Source organism: Camponotus vicinus, unplaced genomic scaffold (assembly GCF_025532165.1).
Source record: "Camponotus vicinus isolate PSW18456_S1 unplaced genomic scaffold, iyCamVici1.0 SCAF_7, whole genome shotgun sequence".
NCBI lineage: Eukaryota > Metazoa > Arthropoda > Insecta > Hymenoptera > Formicidae > Camponotus > Camponotus vicinus.
Window position 1 is genome coordinate 8,811,171 of NW_028141979.1, and position 25,215 is coordinate 8,836,385.

The following is a 25,215-nucleotide window of genomic DNA, read 5'->3' on the forward strand; positions in this document are numbered from 1 at the left end:
AATTTGACCTATTTTTGTCAATTAAATAGCTTTCGACATGTGATCGTAGCCATTTCTGAGTTTTATCGAAGATAATGTTAAATTAATAGACTTTCTTTCCTCGAAGTTATTTCTCTATGGACTTTTTAGGTATCCATTGACATCGTTTTCTTCATTTAAGTATTTGAACTTAAGCAAAAAGTAGAAAAGTAGGAAAAATAGTAAAAAATAGAAAAATAGGAAAGAGATTAAGAGAGATATATAAATATATATAACCAGAAGCATCTCAAATGTAATTCAAAATGTAAATCATTTAGGATTTTACAAGATATCCCAAAAGAAAAATAAGATGTCCCCTTTTATGAATATTTATTTACTGAGAATGAAAAATTTTTGATTTCATAAAATAATTCGCGAGATAATTATTCAAAATAAAATGTTCTCTTGTTATTAAATGATTATACGGTAATAGTACAATTTTCTTTGATGCAAGCATGAAAACTTGCTTTACAGAGCTACAAAGAAAAATGCAGAAACTTCCTCGCCCATTGTCTAAAAAATTGATAGGTACTGCATCTTAACTCGTTGAAACAATTGTCCTCGTACGATTGCATAATGAAAAATATCAGTGGACTCGATCATTCCCTCGTAATAATAGAGGCATTTCAATCGAGTTTGCATTGGTAATAATAGCATTGGAATAATAGATTCTTCTCCCCCTCTCTCCTTCTCTAGTGTTTGAAAGATGACGGTAATTGATTGCATCAATTTAAGGGGATCCCTCAAGCGTACTTTTTTACCGACAAAACCACTGTGATTTTCGGAAGTGTGCCATTTTTTATTGCCTGTATAGAATTAAAAATCCTTCTCCAGAATTGAAATATACGCGCAAATAGACACGTGAAAAGTCTATACAGTATGAGATTTTGTTTTGAGAAAGAAAATAAGTATAAAATTACATTTTTGTTTATCGACTTCTTAAATCAACATGGCGTCAGAGCTGTCAACTGGTACAAATATTAGCTTCTTATAAAAGTTTTATAGCTTTTATGCATAAACCAGTAGCTTCCACGATTGTGTGCCGCACCGTAGAACATTGTCGAACTATAAAAACTGAATTTAATTGCCTAATTAATAAATGGCATTCTTCCGAAAATTTCAGTCCGTATGTACCTGAAACGTCGGTAAAGTAGAATGGAAAAAGCAGTGCATCTTCTTTATAAATAACGTGATAGAGAGAGATACGGGATGAGGATTTAGATGAGGGCGCTGTGTCGAGTTCAATGAGGGATCCCCTTAAAAGTCAAATGTATTTCGACGTTACGTAATCATCGTAACGACGTAGTCCACGATATAATACATCCGTACGGTGGAAGCACAACGGTATCCATGTTCCACGATTATTAAAGTCGAGTCGCGTACCAGCGCGAGCGGTCGAAAGGTATGCTTGAATACAAGAAGGGGTCATCGCTAGAGCGATTGCGGGGTAGGAGGAGATGGGGAAGGAAGACATTGTAAGCATCACGATGCCCGTAATGCCTTTCCGTTGAGCGCTCGCCGCATCAGATATCCGCGGCGCGGATGAGCGAGGAACACGTCCTGAGAGCAAAGGAAGGAACGCGATCGGAGAAGAGGCGCCACGATCTTCGGGACCCCGGATCGTCGATCTTGACGGCCATTAGCGGGGTACACGTGGAGGTCCAGGAGGGATTCTTCCGTTATGACTGTTCCGGGAGTTATGCGCGATGGAATGTTAACCGACGCCCGGAAATGCACAGTCGATCCTCCATGCCTGATTCCTCGCCGATTGCCAAAGAAATAAGTTCTGCATTTACCCCGGGGCTTGCAAAAACCGAGCCGGACGCTCGTAAAGCTCTTTTGCGCGGTGCACAAGGTAAACGTACCCGAAGTTGTATCCGAACAAGACCGATTCCCGAATAAAAATATCCATTTTTATTAATATCAAACTGTTTTATCGATATTTTAAGCTGTATTTTAATCTGTATCTGTATAAAAGAAATACGAATTAATAAGATATAGAGAAATGTCAATCGTATTTTTAATCGAAAAAAGAGAACTTGGAAAAAATTTGTTTAGAAAATATTGGCGATTAACATTTCATGAAAATATTCCTTTATTTATTTCTTTTTTATTTCTTTATTTATTTCCTTTCCTTTATTTATTTCTTTTTTATTTTCTCTTTTTTACTTCTTTTCATATTAGCTAATTGATTATTTTCATAACATTTTAATTTTCTTCATAGCAAAAATATCGACGTAAAATTATTTTATATTATCTCTGATATCAGATAACTATGTATTTATCATTTCTAATAATCTCATATTCCAGGGCGAAATAATGAATTGCCTAGAGTCATTTAGAATATATTAAGTCGTGCGCGCGTACGGTAAATATGATCAAGAAATAGCTACTTCACTTTACTTATTATCATATATTGTAATCGCGATATCGTACAATCTACATTATTATTATTAGATAATCATATGGAAATTAGATCTCAAAGTCACGCTAGATTCCTTCTTAAATCAAGAAACAGAGCTCTAGCGATTCTTCCCAAAATTAAAATTCCCACAAATATTATCTAACGCTCTTTTGCATACATTATTTGAAGTATAAACATCTTCATTATATACATGCTATGATATTTCGATTACATTGCTTCTAATCGAATATATCTAGCACATCAAAGCACTTTATTCGTCATGCATCATAAAATACATTAAATAAGGCCCGATGACCTCGATCTAGGAAGAGGAAGATTCAGGATGCGCGGCAACCAGGATCTCTCTCGAACGGGAAAGCTACTGGACTATATATGTTGATTACAGAGCTCGGTCCTGCCGATGAATCTTTACCATAGTTGCGATTATAGGAAAAGAAGGAAGAAGAAAAATTACGCGACGAGAAAAAGAGAGAGAGAGAAGACAGAGGAAAACAGGACGGGGGAGGAGCACAGTCGAGGACGATAATAAATGCGAGATTAAAGCTGGCTGCTTGTTTTATTGGCGTGAACTCGCTTGAGCGAGCAGCGATCCAGATTTATTTAAATATCGTACTATAAATGCCCAGAGACGACAGCCAGTTATAAACATCTACGGTAAGACTCGTCCAGGATAACCCGTGAACTCGTTTTTAGCGTCACTTATAGCGTCTCGCTAATAACTTTGTGAATATATTAACACCAGAGATTACTATATCTTATATCACGAAATAAATATTTAAATTTTATTTATTTAATTAATGTGTTTGAAAGTTAATATTTAAAGACTTCTATCAAGAATAATCGTACGAGATCGATCGTCCATAATTATAAGGATTTTTCGAATCCTCGAGGTAAGGACAAAGATGACAAATGGAAAAGTAATTAAATACACTTTGTATTTTTTAAATTATGCATCATAAGCAGAAATTTATTGGACCGAAGCGTGGCATAGTAGATAGCGCACTAGTCTATAAAGCCAAAGGGCTACAAGGCCCCGGGTTCGATTCCCGGTAGAACCAAAAAATTGTAGACGCTCGCTCCTCTCTCGAAAGGCAATGGCAAACCACCGAGAAATTGACATGGGAATCTTTCTAATCTAGCCTTTCGGAATCGGCATTAAACTGATAATTTGATGCGGAAAAATCGAGCAAAAGACTGAGGAAGAGGGAGCAGAAATTTAGAAGTGTGTTTCGAATAAACGTCACGCTTCCAGTGATGGTGAAAATGACTGGCGCTTTCTCGAAACCGGAATTGGATCGAGAACAGTTCGATAGGGGAGGAGAAGAGAATTCGTACGATGATACTCGCAGGAAATTGAAGTCATTAATGCTCGATCGAGAGACGCGAGTAACGCCCATTGATCGAGATGTGCGTAGAGTCGAATCACTTCGTGTATGAACGTACTTTCTACCTTTCAGGACCAAAAGGCTTCCCATTGAATCTCTGTCAGTTCTCTCTAAATAAAAAAACTGTCGATTAACTAGAGATCGAGATTCGCGCGTGAAATCGAGTCCTTGTTCCTGCGGATAAATTTATTAAAAATCCAGCACGTGCGAGACATGCTAACATTGCATGAAATCTTCCGGATTCGGGTCCCGTTTCGGATCCTGCCTGCTGCTTGTCAGCCGAATGTCCATTGTGAGATCGCGTGCGTATTCCGTTATGAATCTCTAGTTATAAAACGGGTCCTCTCCGTCTGCCGAGATATCCATCTTTCTCTCTCTCTCTCCTCTCCCCCTGCTCTCTTTCTCTTTCTCTCGAGTAAAGTGTATAACTGTATCTTTTCCACGGATATGTACGCGAGTGTCCGTCGAGTGTGCAGGTGAGAGATGGAAAGAGAAGGATACGAAGGGAGATCTCTCTTCGAGAGAAAGAGAGAGAGAGAGAAATAATAAAATAAATAAATAAATATATAAGTGGAAAGAGAAGAATTTTCAGTGCAGCATGATGCTCGACGGAATGTTTATCGCACGGGTGAAATCTCTAATTTACAGCCTCCCGACTGCAACAATTTCTCCGAACCGTTAGGCGCTTCGATGCACTTCGTTTAGCGAGATGACATTTAATTCACCGCCGACAATGTCGAGGTCGGGCTGTCATTCCGCAAGATTTTGGACGACAGAGAAGGATGTCGATTGGTAATAACGTTACACTTTTTATTACACTTACATGGGAGAGCTCGCGTATTCATTCATTGATATAATAGTTAGGTAGAGGGAAATAATCGGAGGGAATAATTACGGAAAGAGAATCGTTTTGAACGGCGGTTAATTGCGAAATTTACATCGAGGATATATAACCACGTGCGGTAGCAACATTATTCATCCAGCGGGATAACGGGACGCAATAATTAACACCGGTAGGGAATTATTGGCTAAACAGCGCCGGTAATAAAATCGGTGGCGAATGTTCCCTGAATGAGAAAATACATGTGAGAGAATATACATTTCCATTTACAGAGGTAAGGGCAATAGAATCCGCAACCGGGACTGATTTTCTCGCGAGAAAAACGCTTTCTAGAACCTGCGAAACTATTTGCGCGAGTTACACGGCACTTGCGATTAATCATAAACGAAGTTACGACGAGATTAATTAACCAAGATACGGAGTCTTGGACAAAGATACTACGTTATAAAATTACGAGTGATATTATGATACACGATATATTAAATTTATTATGTATTAATTTATTATATATATATGTGTTATAATTTATTTATATTTATATTTATTTATACTTATAATTATAATATATGTTATAAATTATTTATATTTATATTTATTTATATTTATTATATAAATTATATAATTTATTTATAATTTATTGTGTATGTAATATATATATATATAAAATATTCTAAAACCAACAAATATCCTTTTAATAACAGATTCTCTGGTTTGGAAAGAAATTTTCTTTATCAAAAATATCGATACGTTAATAATTTTTGAATTAAATGATTTAAGAAAGAGTTTTTTCTCAAAATAAATTTTTGTTGAGTTAAAAATTAACAAAATTATTTTCCTCGATTAATTTCAAGTGATACTTCAATAGAAAAAACTTTTAATTATACATATATATATATATATATATATATATATATATATATATATATATATATACATATATATATTATTTTTTTATATATTATTTAATCATATATATTTATAATTTTTTAAATAATATATAAAAATAATATATTTAATAATATATAAATAATATATATATTAATATATTTTTTCTTATTTAATGTAAAATTATTAAATAATATAATCTTATTATATATATATAAACTCGATTGTATCATTACAATGGTACGCTTCTAGGATTTCATAAATCTTTTATTGTACAATTTATGTAGTCTACGTGAGAATCTCGATCCTCGAGACAAAGGACAAGACGTTTTTGCGAACAAGCTTCCGGTACTCACGTGCTCTCTTTCTTTTCTCTGTCGAATATAACTGTCCGATGATTGAGATGCATGGGTCTTCGATAAGGGAATTGTGTATCTCGTTAATAAAGAAATATGCGTTTAATTGATAATTCGTAAAATCCGTCGAACGTTACCGATCGTCCACTGGTTTGTTGAAAAAAAAAAATAATAAATCACACACGCTCTCTCGTGAGAATTCGCTTGCGTGTCGAAGGAAACGATTTCGCATTACAAAGCATCGCTTCCGCTGCATTTCAGTCGCCATATATGCGGATATACCACCACACTTTTGCTCCTCGCTGAGAAACAAAGAGCGGAGGCGAGAGAGTCGCCTTCGTCTACGCATTGCGAGTCGGGTTTTAAGCGCTCCGTTGCTTTCACGGGGGAATTCCGAGGGAATTTATGGAATGCGAGAGGAGAGATGAGGGTTATATGCATCGCCGGAAATTTAGGCGTAGATTTCCAACCGCTACAACTATCGTACATTCTACGTCTCTACGTGACACGTGTCTACGCCCACGTGACGCGTTTACATCCATCGCACCCATCGAATGACAACGCATGGGAAAACATGACCCGCATGATTTATGGATATTCTCCAAGTAAAGCATCGCGATATGCGAGTAAGATCCCCTGGCGAGGATCTACCTGTGAAATTGCCTACAAACTATTTGAATCTTCCTCTTTTCCTTCTTCGTGTTTTTTTTTTATTTTATTCCTCTCAGGTAAAGAGCGATGAAATAAAATAAAATAAAATAAAGTAAAATAAAATAAAATATAATAATATAATAAAATAAAAAATAAAATAAAATAAAGTAAGATAAAGTAAAATAAAATATAATATAATAATATAATAAAATAAAAAATAAAATAAAATAAAGTAACATAAAATAAAGTAACATAAAATAAAATATAATATAATAATATAATATAATAAAAAAATAAAGTAGGATAAAATAAAATATTACTTTGGAAAGATACACATTACTGGGGTTGCAATAGTATTAAATGAAAAATTGTTCGTATGATTTTACGTAAATAACGCTGCTCCCACCGTAATTATATTAAAGTAACTATACAAAATTTATGTGAAATTATAATTCGATTATATTACGATTATTTATTGCGTTCTTTCCTTTTTTTAGTGTATTCGTTTATTTTCCCACAATCTTCACGCACATACACGAGAATCGACGTATGAGATAATCTTCTCGTTAGATGAAAAAAAAATGTCGCATCGTATTAACGCGTTAACTCGGATGGTGCACGTTGATATCGCAAATTTATACGCGATGTGCCGGTTACAAGTCGATATAAATCCAGATTACAACATATATTTAGTTACGTGAGAAATCATTTCCCAACATTAATGCTGCACGACTATCAAGAAATCCCATGACATATATGCGTGTACCACGGTATACACATAATGCCATTACACGAATGCAATTTCAGTGGAGATCCTGCGAATAAAACTTTGCGTTGAATAATTCAGTTCTTCCTCGAGGAAAATATTTATATTAATAATGACAATATAATTTCAGAGACTTCACGTACAAAACACGCGTATTTTAGAATTCTAATTTTATCGCAGTACGGACTTCTTTTTTCCTTTTCTTGGAAACTAGTTCATAAATGGATAAGAAAATAGGTTTCCATCCAATTTAATTAAAAGATGGATAAAGTCATATGTGAAAAAAAAATGTATATTTTGCCTTTTTAGGAATAAATATTTTGTTTAACATCGAAAACTTATCTAAAATTTATCTAAAATTTATCTATCGACATCCAACATCACAATGGATAAAATTTGATATTTGAGACTTTTTTTTATGGTGTTAACATTTCACTTTATCAAGAAGGAACAATCAGAACTGTATCCACTTGATACAATTGATAGATTATCAGATTGTTCCTCCCTGATGACATGAACTGAAATGTTTACGAAACATTGGAATCAAATAAAGAATTATGTACTTTAAACCGAAAGCCAATCCTAATAGATAAAATATTGCTACAATCGATAAAAAGATTTGTGACGATTTGTGAATTGCGCGATATCTTGAACAATGAGTAGATTAATAGCGTGTCGAGACATTGTAAATGAATTATTATCTCTTTGTCGATATTCTTTATCGCATGTTGGACGATCGTTCATGAGTCGATTTAATAAGCTATTCACAGACAATTTACACGCGCTCGCTATAAAATCTTCTCTTTCTCCGTTGCTGTGAGAAATTGCACCAATGTGATTCTCGTATTAGGAATTCTACGGAGAATTTGAAACTGAAAATCAAATTTTTAATATGAACATTTCAAATAAGTTCTCCTGATGTCCTGAGTGAGAGATAGATGAAGATACTGTCTAAAATAATAGTCAAATTTCCATATTTTTTATTTGACTGAGAAAATGAAATGTATCCAGAAGAATTTATATATTGTGATTAGAGAGTCATATCGATTCTTTATAAACTGTGAGATATATTTTTTGTTATAATTTTCATTAATTTAACAAAGAAAGAGAGAGAGAACTTTAACCATAAAAAAATTCGATCATAAATATATCTTTCTTTTTCAATAAAATTTCTTGAGATTTTTATTATATATCTGATCTTGTCTTACATATCATTTCACAGAAATTAATCATGCATGTATTTAAAGTTTTTTTACTGTAGTTGATTTTTTCAATTAAGAATAATTACTTTGTAGAAAATTATATTTTTATGATATTGTACCTAAATGTGTGTTTTATGTATGTCAATGAAATATTTTTCAATATTTATTCACTAATATTTTTCAATATTTATCTAATGTCTTTAACTTAATATAAATAATAAAATCATAAAATCATAAATTGTCATCTGAAATCATTAACATATTTAATAAATAAAGAATTTTAAATTAGCAAAAAATTAGAAAATATCAGAATGTCATAAAAATTTGTTTAAAAATTCGATTAAAATATGTTTCAAATTATTGTCCAGGTGTATCTTATAAGTTCAAGAATAACACAAGATTTCTAGTTAATATTCGAAATATCACGATGCATACAAAGTTTATAACATAATTAATAATATTATTTATATATTAATATTAATTAATACTAAAAATTATATTATATTAATTAATTAATAATAAAAAATATATTATATTAATTAATTAATAATGGAAATTATATTATATTAATTATATAAACGATAGAAAGGATAGTTTTGTATCATACGGATAGAACCAATTGATAATAGCACTTGTAAAAATTATATAGATCATCTGCGACCTCACAGCTTTCTTACTTATCAGCAAATTAATTTCAACATTTGATTTATGCGTTTCTGTGAGTAATTGGATCAGCATCGTTCATAAATCGCTGTCAACGAGTCCGGAGCTTCCTTATAGTCATCAGAATGATCTACGATCGGGCGGGATTTTGCTCGATACCGCATGAACTCTATAGAAAAATCGCGACGATGGAAAGCTTAATAATCGTCGTTGTCGCGGGTGCGCAAGATGAATCGAGCTGAAACGAAATGGTAACAGTGAACGGAATCGAAAAGAAACGCAGACGAGCGTTCCGCATTCGAGAAAAATGCAGAGATCCAACGCGTAATTGGATGTTTGCAATTAACCGGAGGTAATGACGACGATGAGCGCGATAGCATCGCATATTATGCTCGTTCGTTTCAGGGGACGATCCCTGTTCTCACATTTCTTAAAGCGAGGCAATTGACTTATTGTTGCCGACATTACAACAATACGTGGTTTATTTTTTTACGATCATATTAATTTATAAACAATTGCATTGCACAAGATATAGCCGATATCTACAAAACACGCAGTTATGTAATACATATTAATAAAGATAAAGTGATGATAATGAGTATCAAATGCCTGTTTCACTAGAATTGCAGTCCAATCTATAAAAAAGCCTTATATAGTTTATGTGGAAAAATATTTCTTCGTGATGTTGAGCTAAAATGTGAAAATTAACAATTAATAATTTATTTATATTGATTTCTCAATAATTTGTTAAATTTTTTAATTCAAAAGTTTTCAAAATAGAAAATTATATTATAGTTATTAGAGCATATTAATGATAATTAATACGGAATATTTTACATCTATCAATGTGAATCTATTTTATAAAAATTAAAAATTAAAATATTTTTATTTTTATTTTTAATTTTAATTTATTTTAATTTTTATTTATTTTCATTTTTATTTATTTTTATTTTTATATTTTTTCTTGTGCCCGAGTATTTCTTATTTCATTGTACCCAAAGAATAAAAAGAATATAGAGATAATAATTAACAAATAATCAGCTATTTTGTCTTAATATTATTTTTTCAATAGGTAATTATATTTCTACCCATTTATATTGCCTTTCATTTCATTTGTACTTAAAAAAATATATTCTTTGAATTTTTAAAAATCGCTTAAAAGGATAACTTGCTTGATTATTTTTTAATAAATTGCAAAACCATTTTGCACTACTTTTTCTGTTTTATTTCTTTTACCTAATAAAATTTGCTTATATACCTAATAAAATTCGAAATGTGGCAGAGTACTCTCTCGACGATGCGCTCTAGTAGTTTAGCTATACTTTTTCACGATCTGTAGAAATTTTATAACCACGAGATCGTAAACTGACAATTCTCACAACCTGAACCAATTTCATCGAGAGACCATTTTTCGTAGAAAAATGTGCGACGTCTTTCAACATCCAATATTGCTAAACCGCACTCGAAGTTTAGAGCGATCGACCTACTTCTTCGTATTAAAAACGACAATCTTCCTGTCAACTTTCGCAAGGGAGAGACGCACAAGTGGAGAAATTTGCATCTGATGCACGCACTCGAAAATCATCCTATGAAATTGTCGCACGCACGGAACGAAATACCGCTAGGCATGCGAGATTTAGGATTTTAATTCGTCATGCTCTGCATAAGAAATCGCGACAATTTCTAATCTTCGTCCTCGTAATCATCATTACGTATCGCATGCGTTAACGAGCGATTCGCGAGACGTATTTTTTTTCTTTTAATCTAGTTGTAATAGAAAGTACAGTTATGTATCTTGCACATGGCAATTTCTAACGCGATAAGTGGAAAATTGGACACTTGGTAGAATAAAACTCTACTGAGAATGTTAATTAATTTAGCGCTAAATTAAATGTAAAAATTTCAATTATATCAGAGCCTTTCAAAATTCACAACTCAAACGTGTAACAATATTATTTCGATTATATAAGTAAAATTCTCTTTCGAGATTGTATTTCTTTTTAAATATTTTAAAATTTAAAAAAGAAATTGTTATAATATATAATATAACTATCACTTTGTAATTAAGATACAAGATCAACTAGATTAAAGAAAACTGGGTTTCAGTACAAGTCTAATTGGCTAATTCTCGATCTCGGTTTGTTTCGTGACGATGTATTATTATAAATGAAGTGTCGAAAGCAAGCTAGGAATAAATAATTACAAGCCGCGCTATTTAATCCGCATGAAACAATTGCTTTTACCCTGAGCACACGCATTGTTTTATATCTGGCTCGTTACGAGTGACAAGTGACAAGTTAGCGAATTACAACCACGAGATAGATGGATCGTACTTAATTGCAAGGTATCACGCACAGTATTTGTTGCGGGAATAAAGCGATCTTTAAAACAAAAAAAGGAATTTGGTAACATTTGTACGAACAAAAACCTGACGAAATAATCAAACACTATTATTTATTTTCATATAATTTGGTTTACCTGAATTAATATCGATTTGCAATTAAGTCTATATATTTCCGTTCATTTATTCTTATAGATTTTTAATTGCAGTATTGTAGATTAAATTACTCCAAAATTTTTTTATTGTTAGTAATTTTTTTATTGTCGTGTCCTACATGTTATCATTAATAAATATGTTATTAATTATTTCTGATATATATATTTTGCAATTAATTAATTAATTAATTTTGATATATATATTTTTAATTAATTAATTAATTAATTTTGATATATATATTTTGCAATTATATATATATATTTTTTTTTATTTTAAGTAATGTACGAAAAAAAAATAAAATTCCTGGGGGAAATTACCTTATGTAAGTGTTTATGATGAAACGTTCATGACACTTATTGTTCCTAGTTCGATTCAGCATCGATTTAACTTTTAGTCGATCGTTATGCTTGACAAATATACGCGTACGATTGGCATCCGTGTGCGCTCCGATTATAGCGGGCACGGTTTATTAGCATCAAATGGGATTAAATTGCGCGGAACATCGTGTGTACACGATGTTTATTGGTACCGACTTACATATTGCATTTCAAGAATCACTCTTGAAGAGAGGGCCTCATCGTGGCATTCGGAGCACCGGATTATATCAATTGATATGGGCAAATGTGTGATTGCACGCACTAGTAAACTTGTTTCTGTGGTGTAAGGCCTATCGGTAAACCGGTATACATGAGAACGTGACGTGAGATTATTCAAGGAAATTACGGCGAAAATAATGTTATTGTTATTATTATTATTTTGAAACTAAATTTATATTGGACGAAAACCGTATGAAGAGACTTATTTGATTATGTGTATCTATATATTATGAATGGATACGTCTTAAATTCAACAAACGTTGAAATATTTGTAAGATTTATACGATTCTTTTTATTAATAAATATTACTTCAAATAATTATTCATAATTATTATAATATATAAATATTCATAATTAATATAATTATTAATAATTATTCATAATTATTATAATATATAAATATTCATAATTATTAATAAATATTAATTCTTTTATTAATAAATGACACTTCAAATGTCATTATTAATAAATATTAATTGTTTTATTAGTAAATATTACTTCAAATGTAATTATTTAAGTTTTTTAACCAAATGTATTTTCCAAATTTTGCGCAAAACAAATTCAAAAGTATAATAGACTGGCTGTTTTATAAACATATCGTCCAATTTCTAAAGTTCTGTATATATTATATATTTAATTTGTGTATTTAATTTACTTTTTGACGCATTCAGTCATGGAAACTATGTCATAAAATGAAGTTTTGCTGCTGAAATTTGTTACTTGCTTTTTAAAAATTGAAAAAAAAGAAACGAGATAAAATCTTTTCAAGCGCATAAATTATTTATAAATAGAAACACTTGGAAGTAACCTTCTCTGTGAATTTAATCTTGACGGTTAGACTCAGGAATTATCCCAGAACGGTAAAAAATTTTAATTTAGTAATTTTATAATATTTTAAATCGATTTCAAAATTCACGGACCAAACACAAAGTATTGTCCTATAATTCCTGCCTCAATCAGATTAAAATTTATTTAATTACAATGTGACTCGTTTATTAATTTTATATATCTTGTAAATCCCTTCTTGTGTAAATAAAAGAGCTTGAAAAAAAACAATGTGAGAATTTGTCTGCGAATTAATTTTCCATTTCAGAGGAAAAAGAGATAAATTCCTATTCGCAAAATATTTGTAAAGGGAGATTAACAAACAGCTGTTTGCATAGTGTACGTAGGTGTATATTAGACTTGAAACACAACATCACAACATTAAAGGAGTTACGAGAAGAAAAATTACGTAGGTTGACGTAAATGTCCTTCGAACCATGACTCGATTAGTCTAATATGGAAGCGACCATGGCATCGATTGATGTCCTTTTCAAATCTTTTATTTTCCTCCTACCTTTGTTCTATTCAGTTCTTTATTGAAATAAGTATCTTTTACTTATAGAAAATATTTCGATGTATAAAAAATTACACACATGTAATTTATATTTTCGAAATGCCTCCATTTATAAAAAGAAATATATATATATATATATATATATATATATATATATATATTATATAATGTTATACATTTTTTACGTATGGATATAATACATCTCTTAGACCCAATTGCATCAATATTATTTTAGCTTCAAACAAGACTTAAATATGTGTCTTTTTTTATTTAGAAAGAAAGATAAAGATAGATACGTATTTAAATTTTGCTTAAATTTAAAATAATGTTGATGCAACCTGGCCTTAGAATGTTTGCACAAATGTTGATAGCGCCAATGATTTATTTCAGTATAATTGCGCGCGCGAATTCTCCTCTTATCTATATCTTTTTATTATTCGATACAAGAAATATGTTTCTATATCAAATATATTAAGTATTTGGAAACTTAAATCGATTATATTCTTTTTTGGAAACAAGAAATTTAGGAATTCAGAATTTTTGTCAAACTCCTGATTTTCAATTTTATTAATTGATTTAAATTTTTTAATCTTACTTTTATTTTTTTAATTTATTTTTAATTAATTATTTTTGTTTTTTATTTTTATTTATATTCCACTTACTTATTTATATTCCACGTATTCATTTAGTTTTTTTATTATATACCGTTAAATTTTAATGGCAATCGAAATGGTAAATTCGTATGATTCGTTTCGGTTAATATCCGCGAGTAATATATCACAATTTAGAGCGCAATGAATCGTACGATGATGATCAGCTTCTATTTCATTATATTTTTGTAAACTAGAAAAACAAGATTGATAGCACGATATTAGAAGAAATCAAATTACGTTCATATCAATGATAAGATTACTTCGGAAAAGAAATATCATATTTTTTTAAACCTCTGTACATTCACGCACATCATTATATAAAATATAATTGATTTTTATTTCGTCGAGTACGCTTTTCATTAAATAAATGCAGTTTAAAATTAATAAATAAAAAATTAATAAATAAATTAATAAAATTAAACGTGATCTGTTTTTTTTTAAATTTATTTTTAAAACACACGATTATATTGCACGTAGGGTATTTTACATCGAAAGCGTAGGATCGCGATAATCCTTATTCGTTGTCTTTTTTCGAGTTCTGAAAAAAAAACAAGGCACTTCTCGTTCCGCGATTTCGCGAGAACAATGATGTCTGATGTATTTACGTTTATCCAGAGCAGAAACGACGGCATGCAATCCTACGGATGGGAAAACGCACCGGATGATTTCGCATTAAAGAGCCGAGTATATTTCTGTAATTGCGGTAATTGGCACGAAAATAACGACCGGCGGTTTTTACGCGAACGCGATTTCGTTTCATTCATCGCCATCTTCTCTTACATTTTACTACGCACGATCCATATATATATAGATATATATATGGAAATTAAATTACTCGTCTCGTTAGGGACGCGCGTTCACGCGCGTTTATAAAAAAAAAGTGAGGAAAAAAGTACGCGCCATCGCTTCGCCCGTAATCGCTGAGGAAGTTCAAACGAGATAGTGGCTTCTTCTAGTCAGCAAAAAATTTAAATAAAATTGTCAGCGTGCGTGCACCAAGTGGCGTGCTGATTACCCGCACCTTACCAATTACACTCGCGTATCCCTGATGAAAGGCAGCAGCGATAAATTAAATGATTCTAGTGTATTTAGATTCATCAATATAATCGTGGAAGTAATTAATATCAAATCCTCTCTCCTCCTTAATATCCCCTCATTCATCGTTATCAATTCTACTCCAATATATGTGTGTGCGATACGATATCAATGAATTATCGTAAGGCAGGATTAAAGAGAGTACAAGGAAGAGATATAGAATCTTGCTCATGATCTGTCATATTAAATAAATATTTTTCGAATATTTTTCCAAGAGGATTCTTTTTTAATAAAATCATTTTTAATACGATTTTTCTAACAATAAATATCTCTAATAATATTTTTATTAAAATATTTATTATTTGAAAAATACTAAATATTTTTATTAAATTAAAATAATAAATATTTTCATTAAATGTCTAATAATAAATATTTTTCGAGTATTAGGTTTCTTTTTTAATAAAATCATTTTTAATAAGATTTTTCTAATAATAAATATTTCTAATAATACTTTTATTGAATTAAAATAATAAATATTTTCATTAAATATCTAATAATAAATATTTTCCGATATTTTTTAAAATTATTTTTAATAGAATTTTTTAAATAGGATTTTGTGAATAATTTTTCATCGAGTTTTTTACTAATCTTTGTTAAAAAATTGCATTAGATGAATACAAGTAAATGCGATTTACCTCTTAATCAATAAACTGGATATCTTCGATTGGACGTCTCTTCAGAATGCATGGAAAAACGCACGAGAGAGGCAGGCAGTCGATTTTAATCACGGTCCACGGTCTTAATCGCGCGACCTGTCGAAATATCGATCGACATGGTGCGATTATCGAGTGACACACACGTGAGCTTACTCGGAGGAACTCCGTTCCTCCGGACGACCCGAGGCTTACTGACTTCGGCGAGGCACAACCGGCGCGACGAGGCGCTGAGCGGCGTAATGAGGCGCCTTCACCTGCTCGTAACGTAAGTAGAGTTTATCCGAGTTTATCCCCCCGTAAGGTACGTCGCACACGCGAGGGACAGGTGTGTGTACGCAGTGCGTATGCGATAATCGCCCCTTTTTCTCGCATGTATGTATGTAGAACGAGCGCGAAACGGCCGCTGGTTTGTATAAACCAATCGCACGGTCGCGATCAAATGAATCGAGACATGTAACTCTGGTAGAGATTCACTCAAGAGATTTTTTTATTTTTTTATTTTGATCCGTTTTCATTGATTCCTATAGATCGAGAGGATATTGAAATTTTATTTATAGAACTTTGTAACAAAAATGTAACATACTTCATTGATGAGAGAGAGAATTTTAAAATCAATTTTTCATATATCTTGACATCGATTATATCAGATTACAATATTGATTAATAATATTTGATTTTGATATTGAGTCAAAAAGTCAACAGATTAATTTTTGCCATTAGACTATGATTGCAAAATAGACAACTTTTTATTTATAAAAAGGCAGTATTTTTAATATTAATATAATCCAATATATTGATTTCTTCTTCAAACACATTTGCTAAAATTAATTTTTTATTATGTTTTAACAATACCTCTTTTCTGAAAAAGAGTGCAAAATCTGCTGTTGAGTTCGAAAAAGGTATGAAAAAGAAAAAAGATACCAAAAATTTCACTAAAAATTGTCATAATTAGCAATTAATTATTTTTGAAAAATTTAAAAATAAAATCACAAATATATTTACATTTTCTTAACATAAGAGTTTCATTCATCACATGAATTTATCAATCGGTCATCGGCAAACACTGATGATTTTATCGTAATATGCGGGATGGCAGAAAATAATACTTTATTTTTTAATGACTTTCTTAGTGTTATAATTGATATGTAATATTAGCAGTATATTTGCACTTAACTGTGATCAACATTAATTAAATATTCGTCAATAATTCTCAATATATTCAAATAATTAAAATATTTTTAATATAATCAATATTTAACCAATGTTAATTATCTAGATATCAATATTATTAGAAATCCGTTATCTAATCAAACGCAAATAATCATCATGTGTGTAAGATTGAAATAATTAACTGTCGAATTGATTATTATTAATTTATAATCGAATTGCGTACACACACAAAGTGCTAATAATATTTATAATAAATTAAGAATATGTTGAATAAAAGAAAACGTAATTAAAAAATTGATTTAAGTCCATATTACAATAGTTATTTTTAATAAGAAATTTTACAAGCATTACTTCCAATTCAGTCTTTTATCTGCATGCATATACTGCAGATTTTCAAATCAATCTTTTCACGAAATCAAATTTTTAGAAACTTTTATAAAAAAACAATCTAGGTTCTTTTATAAAAATACTAAATTTACAGATTTTATACGATATTATATATATTATATATATATATATCTTTTATGCTAATAAAGATTGTAAGAAATAATATTTATCAAACTTTAAATTTAAATATTAAATTTGAAGATTAAAATATAATTATATATTAAATATTAAATATATTAGAAAATTAAAATATAAACAATAGTCTCATTTAAAAATTATATGACAAACGCGATTGTATATGGTATTATTTTATAAGATGTATCATGTATTCCCATATATATCGGATATTACTGAAACTAGAATTATTGATGTAGGTGAAATGCTTGGCATAAGATGAAACGGTTTCTACGGATAGTTTCCTATCGGATACAGGCGCGACAAAAATTAGTAGTCAGTTTCCATAGAATAATATAAAATTTATCTAGTACGTTTTACTTCACTGAAAACGTGTCGAGAAATTATATATCTTTATAATTTATGAAGATTTTTATGAAGATGTATATTTTACACATGTTATTTAGCTTTTCAAAATAAATATAATTTTGTTAAAATAAGTTCAATTTACTCGTTACACACACCAAACATTCATGCAGAAATACTACCCCGTTATCAGATATCGATGATTTAAAAGTAAATACTAAGAAAAGTATAAATAGAGAGATATCTTTTTTTAATAGATATGATATTGAATTGTTTGGAAAGTTTGTTGCAGTTTTCTTGTGAAAATCGAAAGCTGTATATTATATCCTGAATGTTTGTTTATTTAGCGCAATGTGAGCATTTTTTCATTTTATTCATTTTTAGAATAAATTTTCAAAATATATTAATTTTAATTAATATTTTTATTTGGTCATCATTAATATGCTCTTTCAAAAGTGTATAATGTCATCAAGATTATAAAATCACTACCCAATAAACACAAAATGATAGTATAATATAATATTCATCAAATAAAAATGCATTTCATTTACTTTCATTTAAAAAATTAATAGCTTACCAAAATTTAACAAATGCAAATCATTTTTGTTGTAAAAAATATATGTCAAAAAATGTTACTTTATAAAATATACTATCAGATGCAGTAGTCAAATTAAAATATATCTATTTTATTTTAATATATCTATTTTATTAAAATATATTTATTTTAACGTCACTTGTTAAAAAACGCTACAAAATTTCCAAACAATTTAATATATAAATCTTGAAAATAAAATGCTGATTATTATCGAATTAATAATAATCGAATTTTATACTATTAATCTTATAATTAGAATATAAGAGTTATACACAGTAAAAAATTGTGCGTCCATATGTTAAAATTTTTTTGTGTTACCACGTTTTGATTAGTGCTTTAATGTAAAATTAACATACAACCTATATGTTATTATTTTTATAGTGTTTTCATGTGTTACATTTATATCAACTTCATAACTCAACACTTTGTATATGTCTCTTAGAAATGTAATATCATTTTGAGTATTTTTAACATAATCATTTTAAACAATCAACATGTCTCAAAGTCAGTTTAACAGTCTAAGAAAAGTTAAAGTGAATCTTCAAATAGTCTTTGACATACAAAATAGAAACTTTGACTAGAACTTTGAATAGAACTTTGACATACAAAAATAATCAAATTTACTAAAATCAAATGTTTCTATTACAAATAATTTAAGTTAAAATAATTACTATTATATGTTAATGTCCTCAACATTTCTTACGAGTTATTGCAACTATTTTTTCATGTAATTTTTAATTAATTTGTATGTTATTTTTACATTACACTTAAAATCACGATAACAAAAATAAATGTAAAGTATTGTGTTAATTATTTTTAGTTTGTCAATAAGTAACATACGATGAATGAATTATTTTAACTTAAAATTTAGAGTGGACTTTCTGGGACATGTGAAAAATGTTATAATTAACATTTTATTTTTTACTGCGTAGTGTTTTAGTAAAATATGATTATTTTTTATATGTTATCAAGAAAGTATATTATTATTGAAACAGTTATAGATATAAAAGATCCGTTATTTATTATAATAACAAAATTGGATAAATTAAAATATATATATATTTTTTTTTTAAATTTGTGTAATTATCTTTGCAGAAATAATCAAAATAATATATCATTTGTTCCCTTATTATCTCCGTGGACTCACTTGACAATTACAAAAATTCATTCATAGTTGCTTTAATAGTAACTTCATCGATTTGTGAAAATAGTAATTTATAAGGTAAAACACTCGAATATTTGTGTTATCCTTTGAAACAGCTATAAAAGATCACTACACTTCGATGATAAAACAGTGACTAGATAAAGTAAAATACTCATGTTGTTATCTTCAGTCAAAACGATAGGTACTGCCATCATTCTTTAGTTATCTTCAGTCCTACCTGATAGTCAGTCCAAATGATAGTCATGAAAATTTACCATGATTGACAATTTCAATAATAATTTCGTTGGTACATTTATTCCTAAGATACTATTTTATTATTAGGATTTTCATGACAGATACGTCTTTTATTATTTACATACTATATTATTTGTATACTGATTGCATATGCGTGTTCATGTTACCTGTCGAACGTCAGGCTGTTCTGCTGGTAATCGCAAACGTTGCAGGTGCTGCATTTTGACGAGAGATCCGTCTCTCTGTCGGTGTCGTCGCATCGATCTTGATCCTTCCGATGATCTACGACGATGCTCCACGTTCGGTTGATAAGGTAGAGGAGGTAGAGCGGTTTGCTTCGCCGACAGGATTGCGACCTCGTGTTTCCCATTGTTATTTCGTCGTCCAGTCTTATTTTACATAGCACATATACACGATATTAAATTTTTAAGAGAGAAAAATTTTACACAGTTTTCCCCACACTTTTTATACGCACGATATTATAAATTTCTAACGTCCACGTTAACTGTATTGCATGCGTTTTCCTCACAGGTCTCTCTATCACACACGAATTTTTTTTTTTTAATTTAGTTGATTGTTCATCGCAAGTGAGAACTTGCACGATATATAGTTCTTTCAGAAGAAACTTTTTTCTCGTTGCAGGAATTACGTTTGATCGCATAACCGGCCGTGAAAGCCGTGGGATTCTTGTGTGCTATGACCCTGGTCTTTGGGCCTCGGAGTCGTGTAACAACTTAAGTAATAGCTTACATCCTCCTACAAATGGAGAAATCTGGAAGCAGTTTTTTACGATTTGCCTTTGGTTTATTATTCGCAATTTAGTTTTCTGAGATACATCGTATATTCCATTCTATTTTTTTTTTTATATTTTCTTACTCGATCCAAACGACAGAATAAATATTCATTTTAAACATGAATATTTATTCAGATTTCATCTGCAAATTTTAATGTATTTTTTTTTAATGTATTTCTACCCTGTTTGCACTTCCTGTTCCGATTGTTTACTCATTATGAACGACTATTGCATTAAACCGTAAATACGCGTTGTTCGCTGCAGATCCATCACTAACATTGCCTGTGCAATTGTGTTTATACTTGTAATTACGAGGCAACGACTCGAAAGTAACATTTACAGAATGGACGCACGCTGCACTTCCTCGAATAGCAAGGGAAATTAAAATGCGCTTTTATGACGCGACTTTTATCAAGATCTCTTACCGGAAAATGCCCATAAATTAGACTCACGATGTTTACGTGAGAATGTTATATTTTCCGTTCTAATAAAAATCTATTTACAAGGCATTAAAGAGGTGTTTCAATTTACTACTTTCTCTTCTATTTTCATATTTCTTGTTTTTTACTTCGATAATGCTGCTTATCTTTTTTTTCTTACAATTTTTATTTAATTCACAAGTGAATTTTTCTGAAAAAAAATATTTTGATTCTATCACTGTATTTCTTGTTGAAAATATCTGCCTATATTTGCCTATATTTATATATTTGTATTTTGTATTTAAATTTTCTCCTGAAGATTGATTTTGATACGAAAATACCCCGTAATAATGTTTATATTATTACCTATAAAATTTTATAGGATATATTGTAAATCGTAGTAGAAAAAAGATGAAGATGATTCTCCATTTAAATACAAGTTATAAATATATATAAGAAAATTTTTTCACTTAAATCTTTATTTTTGAGAAAATCGACTTTGAATATCTGTCAAATGCGCGTCCATTTAATTAATAAGAGTTGGATCTTATTATACACAATTATTTCTATTCGCATTTATGGACAATATCATTTGATGTGGCTTTAAATTTTGCAATAAATAATATAATGTATTTATTTCATTAAATTAAAAATTATTAAAAATGTCTCTTTTTTTTGTCATGCAAAGAAAAGCTTGAAAAATTAAAAAAAAGAAACGTAAATTGATTTTACAATTGTTTAATTGTTTACAGTACAAACAGTGTTGTGTAGAAATCTGTAACAAATTTAGATGAATTTTAATCAGATGCACATATATATATATGGCGAATTTTTTAAAATAAATTTTCTCTAAAACAAAGTCTTGTATAAAAACATTTTATTCTATATTTTTTACTTGTATGAAGAATCACTTTTATTTCGCTTATATCACGATTTATAATACACTCTATGTGTATACATATGTGTGTGTATGCGTATGGGCGCATATATCTTCACGTTGTCAATAGTTTAATTAAAAATAGTTTACTTAAGAATTTTTCACTATGAATTTTAATTGTCCTGGAGTCTCCTAGAGAATTTTATAAGTTTCAGAAATCTTTAAATCTATGTCAAGATTGATTCTCCTGCAAAAGGGGTCGTAAGAAGACAAACTTGACATAGATTTAAATGTCCTTAATTGATTTCCTCGAGAATGAAAGCTTGTATGAAAAAAAATGTATACATTTACAACTTGTATTTATATGAAAAATCATTTGCATTTCTTGAAATATTAAATTAGTGATGAACAATTATATGACCCATTTTGTACATAAAAATGTATATAAAAAGTAATATTTTATTTTAAGTGTTTCAAAAAATAAAAATAAAAGTTGTATTTTGACTGTAATTTAGCCTATTTTTGTTTTTTATAACTATTTTATATAAAAATGCCCCACATTAAAAATTTCAATTTTGAGAGATAATAAGAATAATAAAAAAAATAACTTTAAAAATGTTTAGTTTTAATAAATAAAAGAAAATAACTTTATTAAAATTCGACAAACTTGTATAAATAGTAATAATAATTAATTGTTGCAGTACCTTTATGTATTATTTTTATATTATGTTTCTATAACTTTTAGTGAGTATATTTTTGGAAAAACCAATTTCTCAGATTTTTAATTCTTCAAAAGATTTTTTAAAAGATTGTTTACTCACAAAAGTTTGAAATAATGTTATCAACACTGTGTTCTCTGTGAGAACATTTTCTAGTGTGGATGTACATTTTTATTTTAAACCTTTAGATAAGGGTTACGAGCTAAAATAAAATAATTTATCATTTTGGTATCTTTCACTCACAGTACCGATGAATCGAATTGGAATCATCAAGAAAACATGTTACTAGTTTTTAAATCGTTGTTGCAAATTTTAATGACCCACTAACACAAAAAAAAACTAACGTAAAAACAATTGATGGAAATTTTTGTACAATTGTTATTACATTTTTATTACACTTTTTTTATGTATACTTTTGATTTTTTTCCGATTACACAATATTACATGAATAATAACAAGTATGTATACATTTATAATGTGCATAATTATAATTATAATGTATACATGTATAATTATAATTATAATATATGTGTATTATAATATATTTGTACATACTTTTTATATAATTATTAACATAATAAATGTACATACTTTTTATATTTTATAGATCCTATTTACACATGTTTAAAATATATATTCTATCATAGTTGAACAAAATTTATATAATATACGGCTATAATTTGATTGAATATATGATAAATAATTAATAAGATACAACAATAAATTAACATATTTGATTAATATTTTGACATTTCAATATCTTAATCTTTTCCAGTGGATTTTTATTTTAATAATTACAGAGAGATTTTTTACTCACATCAACACGTAGGACACGTTATAGACACATGCAACAATAACTACACTAAATGTTCAGCAGTGCTCTCGCCTAAGAAGATTGGAACAAAGAATAATTTCAAATTTAATCGACTTCTCATTCCTCTTTTTTTTTCTCTCCAACAATTAGTAGGATTCATTTATCCCGTTTGTGCCATCAATCTTATCACCGACCGGCATGCGTCGTCTCCCCGCAAACAAAGCGAGTTCCTCTACATCAGAGCGATTAGCATTTGCTAAAAATCGCACTTAGCACCGGCCCCGCACTTCTCTCTCTCTCTCTCTTCCCCTCCCTCCACTGTTTCGCGTGAACGTTCAACACTACGGCATTACGGCTAACCGTGAAAATAATCGGTTAAAAATTTACACACCCCCTCGCATGAGGCCCCCATTCGATGGAGCACCTCCCTTGGACACGAACCTCCGGGAGATGCCGAGAGTTCGGTGAAAAACGCGTCGTGCGAGAGGCCGCGAGAGGCATTCACCGAGCGGCTCTCAAGAGCCGACTGCCAACCCGCGAATGCCCCGAGGTGCACGTGTGCACATCGCCTCTCTCGGTTGCCTCTCCAACGAGACCCCGGTCTTCATTCTCGGCCGGTGCGGTACGGTGCAGCGCAATCATGGCGCGTCCATGACTCGCGATCGGCCCGACGAGGGAAGAGAGGACTTGTACTCGCAGTTTCAGACTGTGGGTCAAGTCGCGACCTACGGCGCGCTGATGCACCGTGAGCCTCTTTCATCCTCGGCTTCTCGAGCACTCGGAAAACAGAAGATCCGGAGAGGAGGGGGGGGGAAGGACAGAGGGGCTTGGCCTCACTGGGTCAGAACTGACGATCGCTCTCGATTTAGGACACGGGTGTATTAAAGGATTTAATTTATTTGCGGTTTACGTAACAATATTTTCCATTCTATTTTTTCCTCACGAGCACATTTTTTATTTTTTTCATTTTATATTAATTTTCAATTTTCAGTGTTATAAATTCTTAATTTTTAATATGGTTATTTTCATAATTTATTATATATTATTATACAGGGTGTCCCAGACTTAACGAATCAGCCGTTAATGGTAGATTCCTGAGATCATTCGGAAACGAAAATCTTAATACCAAAATGTTGAGGAAGATGTAGTTTCGGCGCTACAAAAGATTAAATATTACCAATCGGCGCGTTACGTTCTCCTGTGCTCAGAGACATAGCGCATCAAGGCCCGCGTACAACGCGATAATATCGATATCGATAGAAGGATCAATATAAAATAAAAAATAGGATTCTGCAGTGAGCGAGATTGTGTCTTCGATGCGACATTAGACAGTAGTTTGAACATTTTTATGAAGTCTTCCTCAACATTTTGGTATCAGAATTTTCGTCTCCAAATGATCTCAGAAATCTGCTATTAACGGCTGATTCGTTAAGTGTGGGACACCCTGTATATTATTATTTTCGGAAATTAAAATAACTATTTTGCATAACAATGTGTTTTAAATTAAAATATTTTTTACAGTTTAACATAATAT

General features: G+C 30.3%; 1 protein-coding gene across 3 annotated transcripts in view; it reads right to left on the reverse strand.

Moving 5' to 3' along the window:
• Positions 1 to 24,202, reverse strand: part of Mwh (multiple wing hairs) — a 53,800-nt gene extending 29,598 nt beyond the window's left edge. The window contains exons 1-2 of one of the 3 annotated variants that reach the window (XM_083103920.1): positions 23,685 to 24,202; positions 20,227 to 20,831 (exon numbers count right to left, since the gene is read on the reverse strand). In XM_083103920.1, coding sequence (XP_082960046.1) covers positions 20,227 to 20,429 — 203 coding nt within the window. In that variant the 5' untranslated portion in view covers positions 20,430 to 20,831; positions 23,685 to 24,202. Of the gene's footprint in view, positions 1 to 16,007; positions 16,261 to 20,226; positions 21,483 to 23,684 lie in introns of those variants that run through there. The other 2 variants (XM_083103921.1, XM_083103923.1) reach the window with 2 other exon arrangements.
• Between the last annotated feature and the right edge of the window lie 1,013 nt (positions 24,203 to 25,215).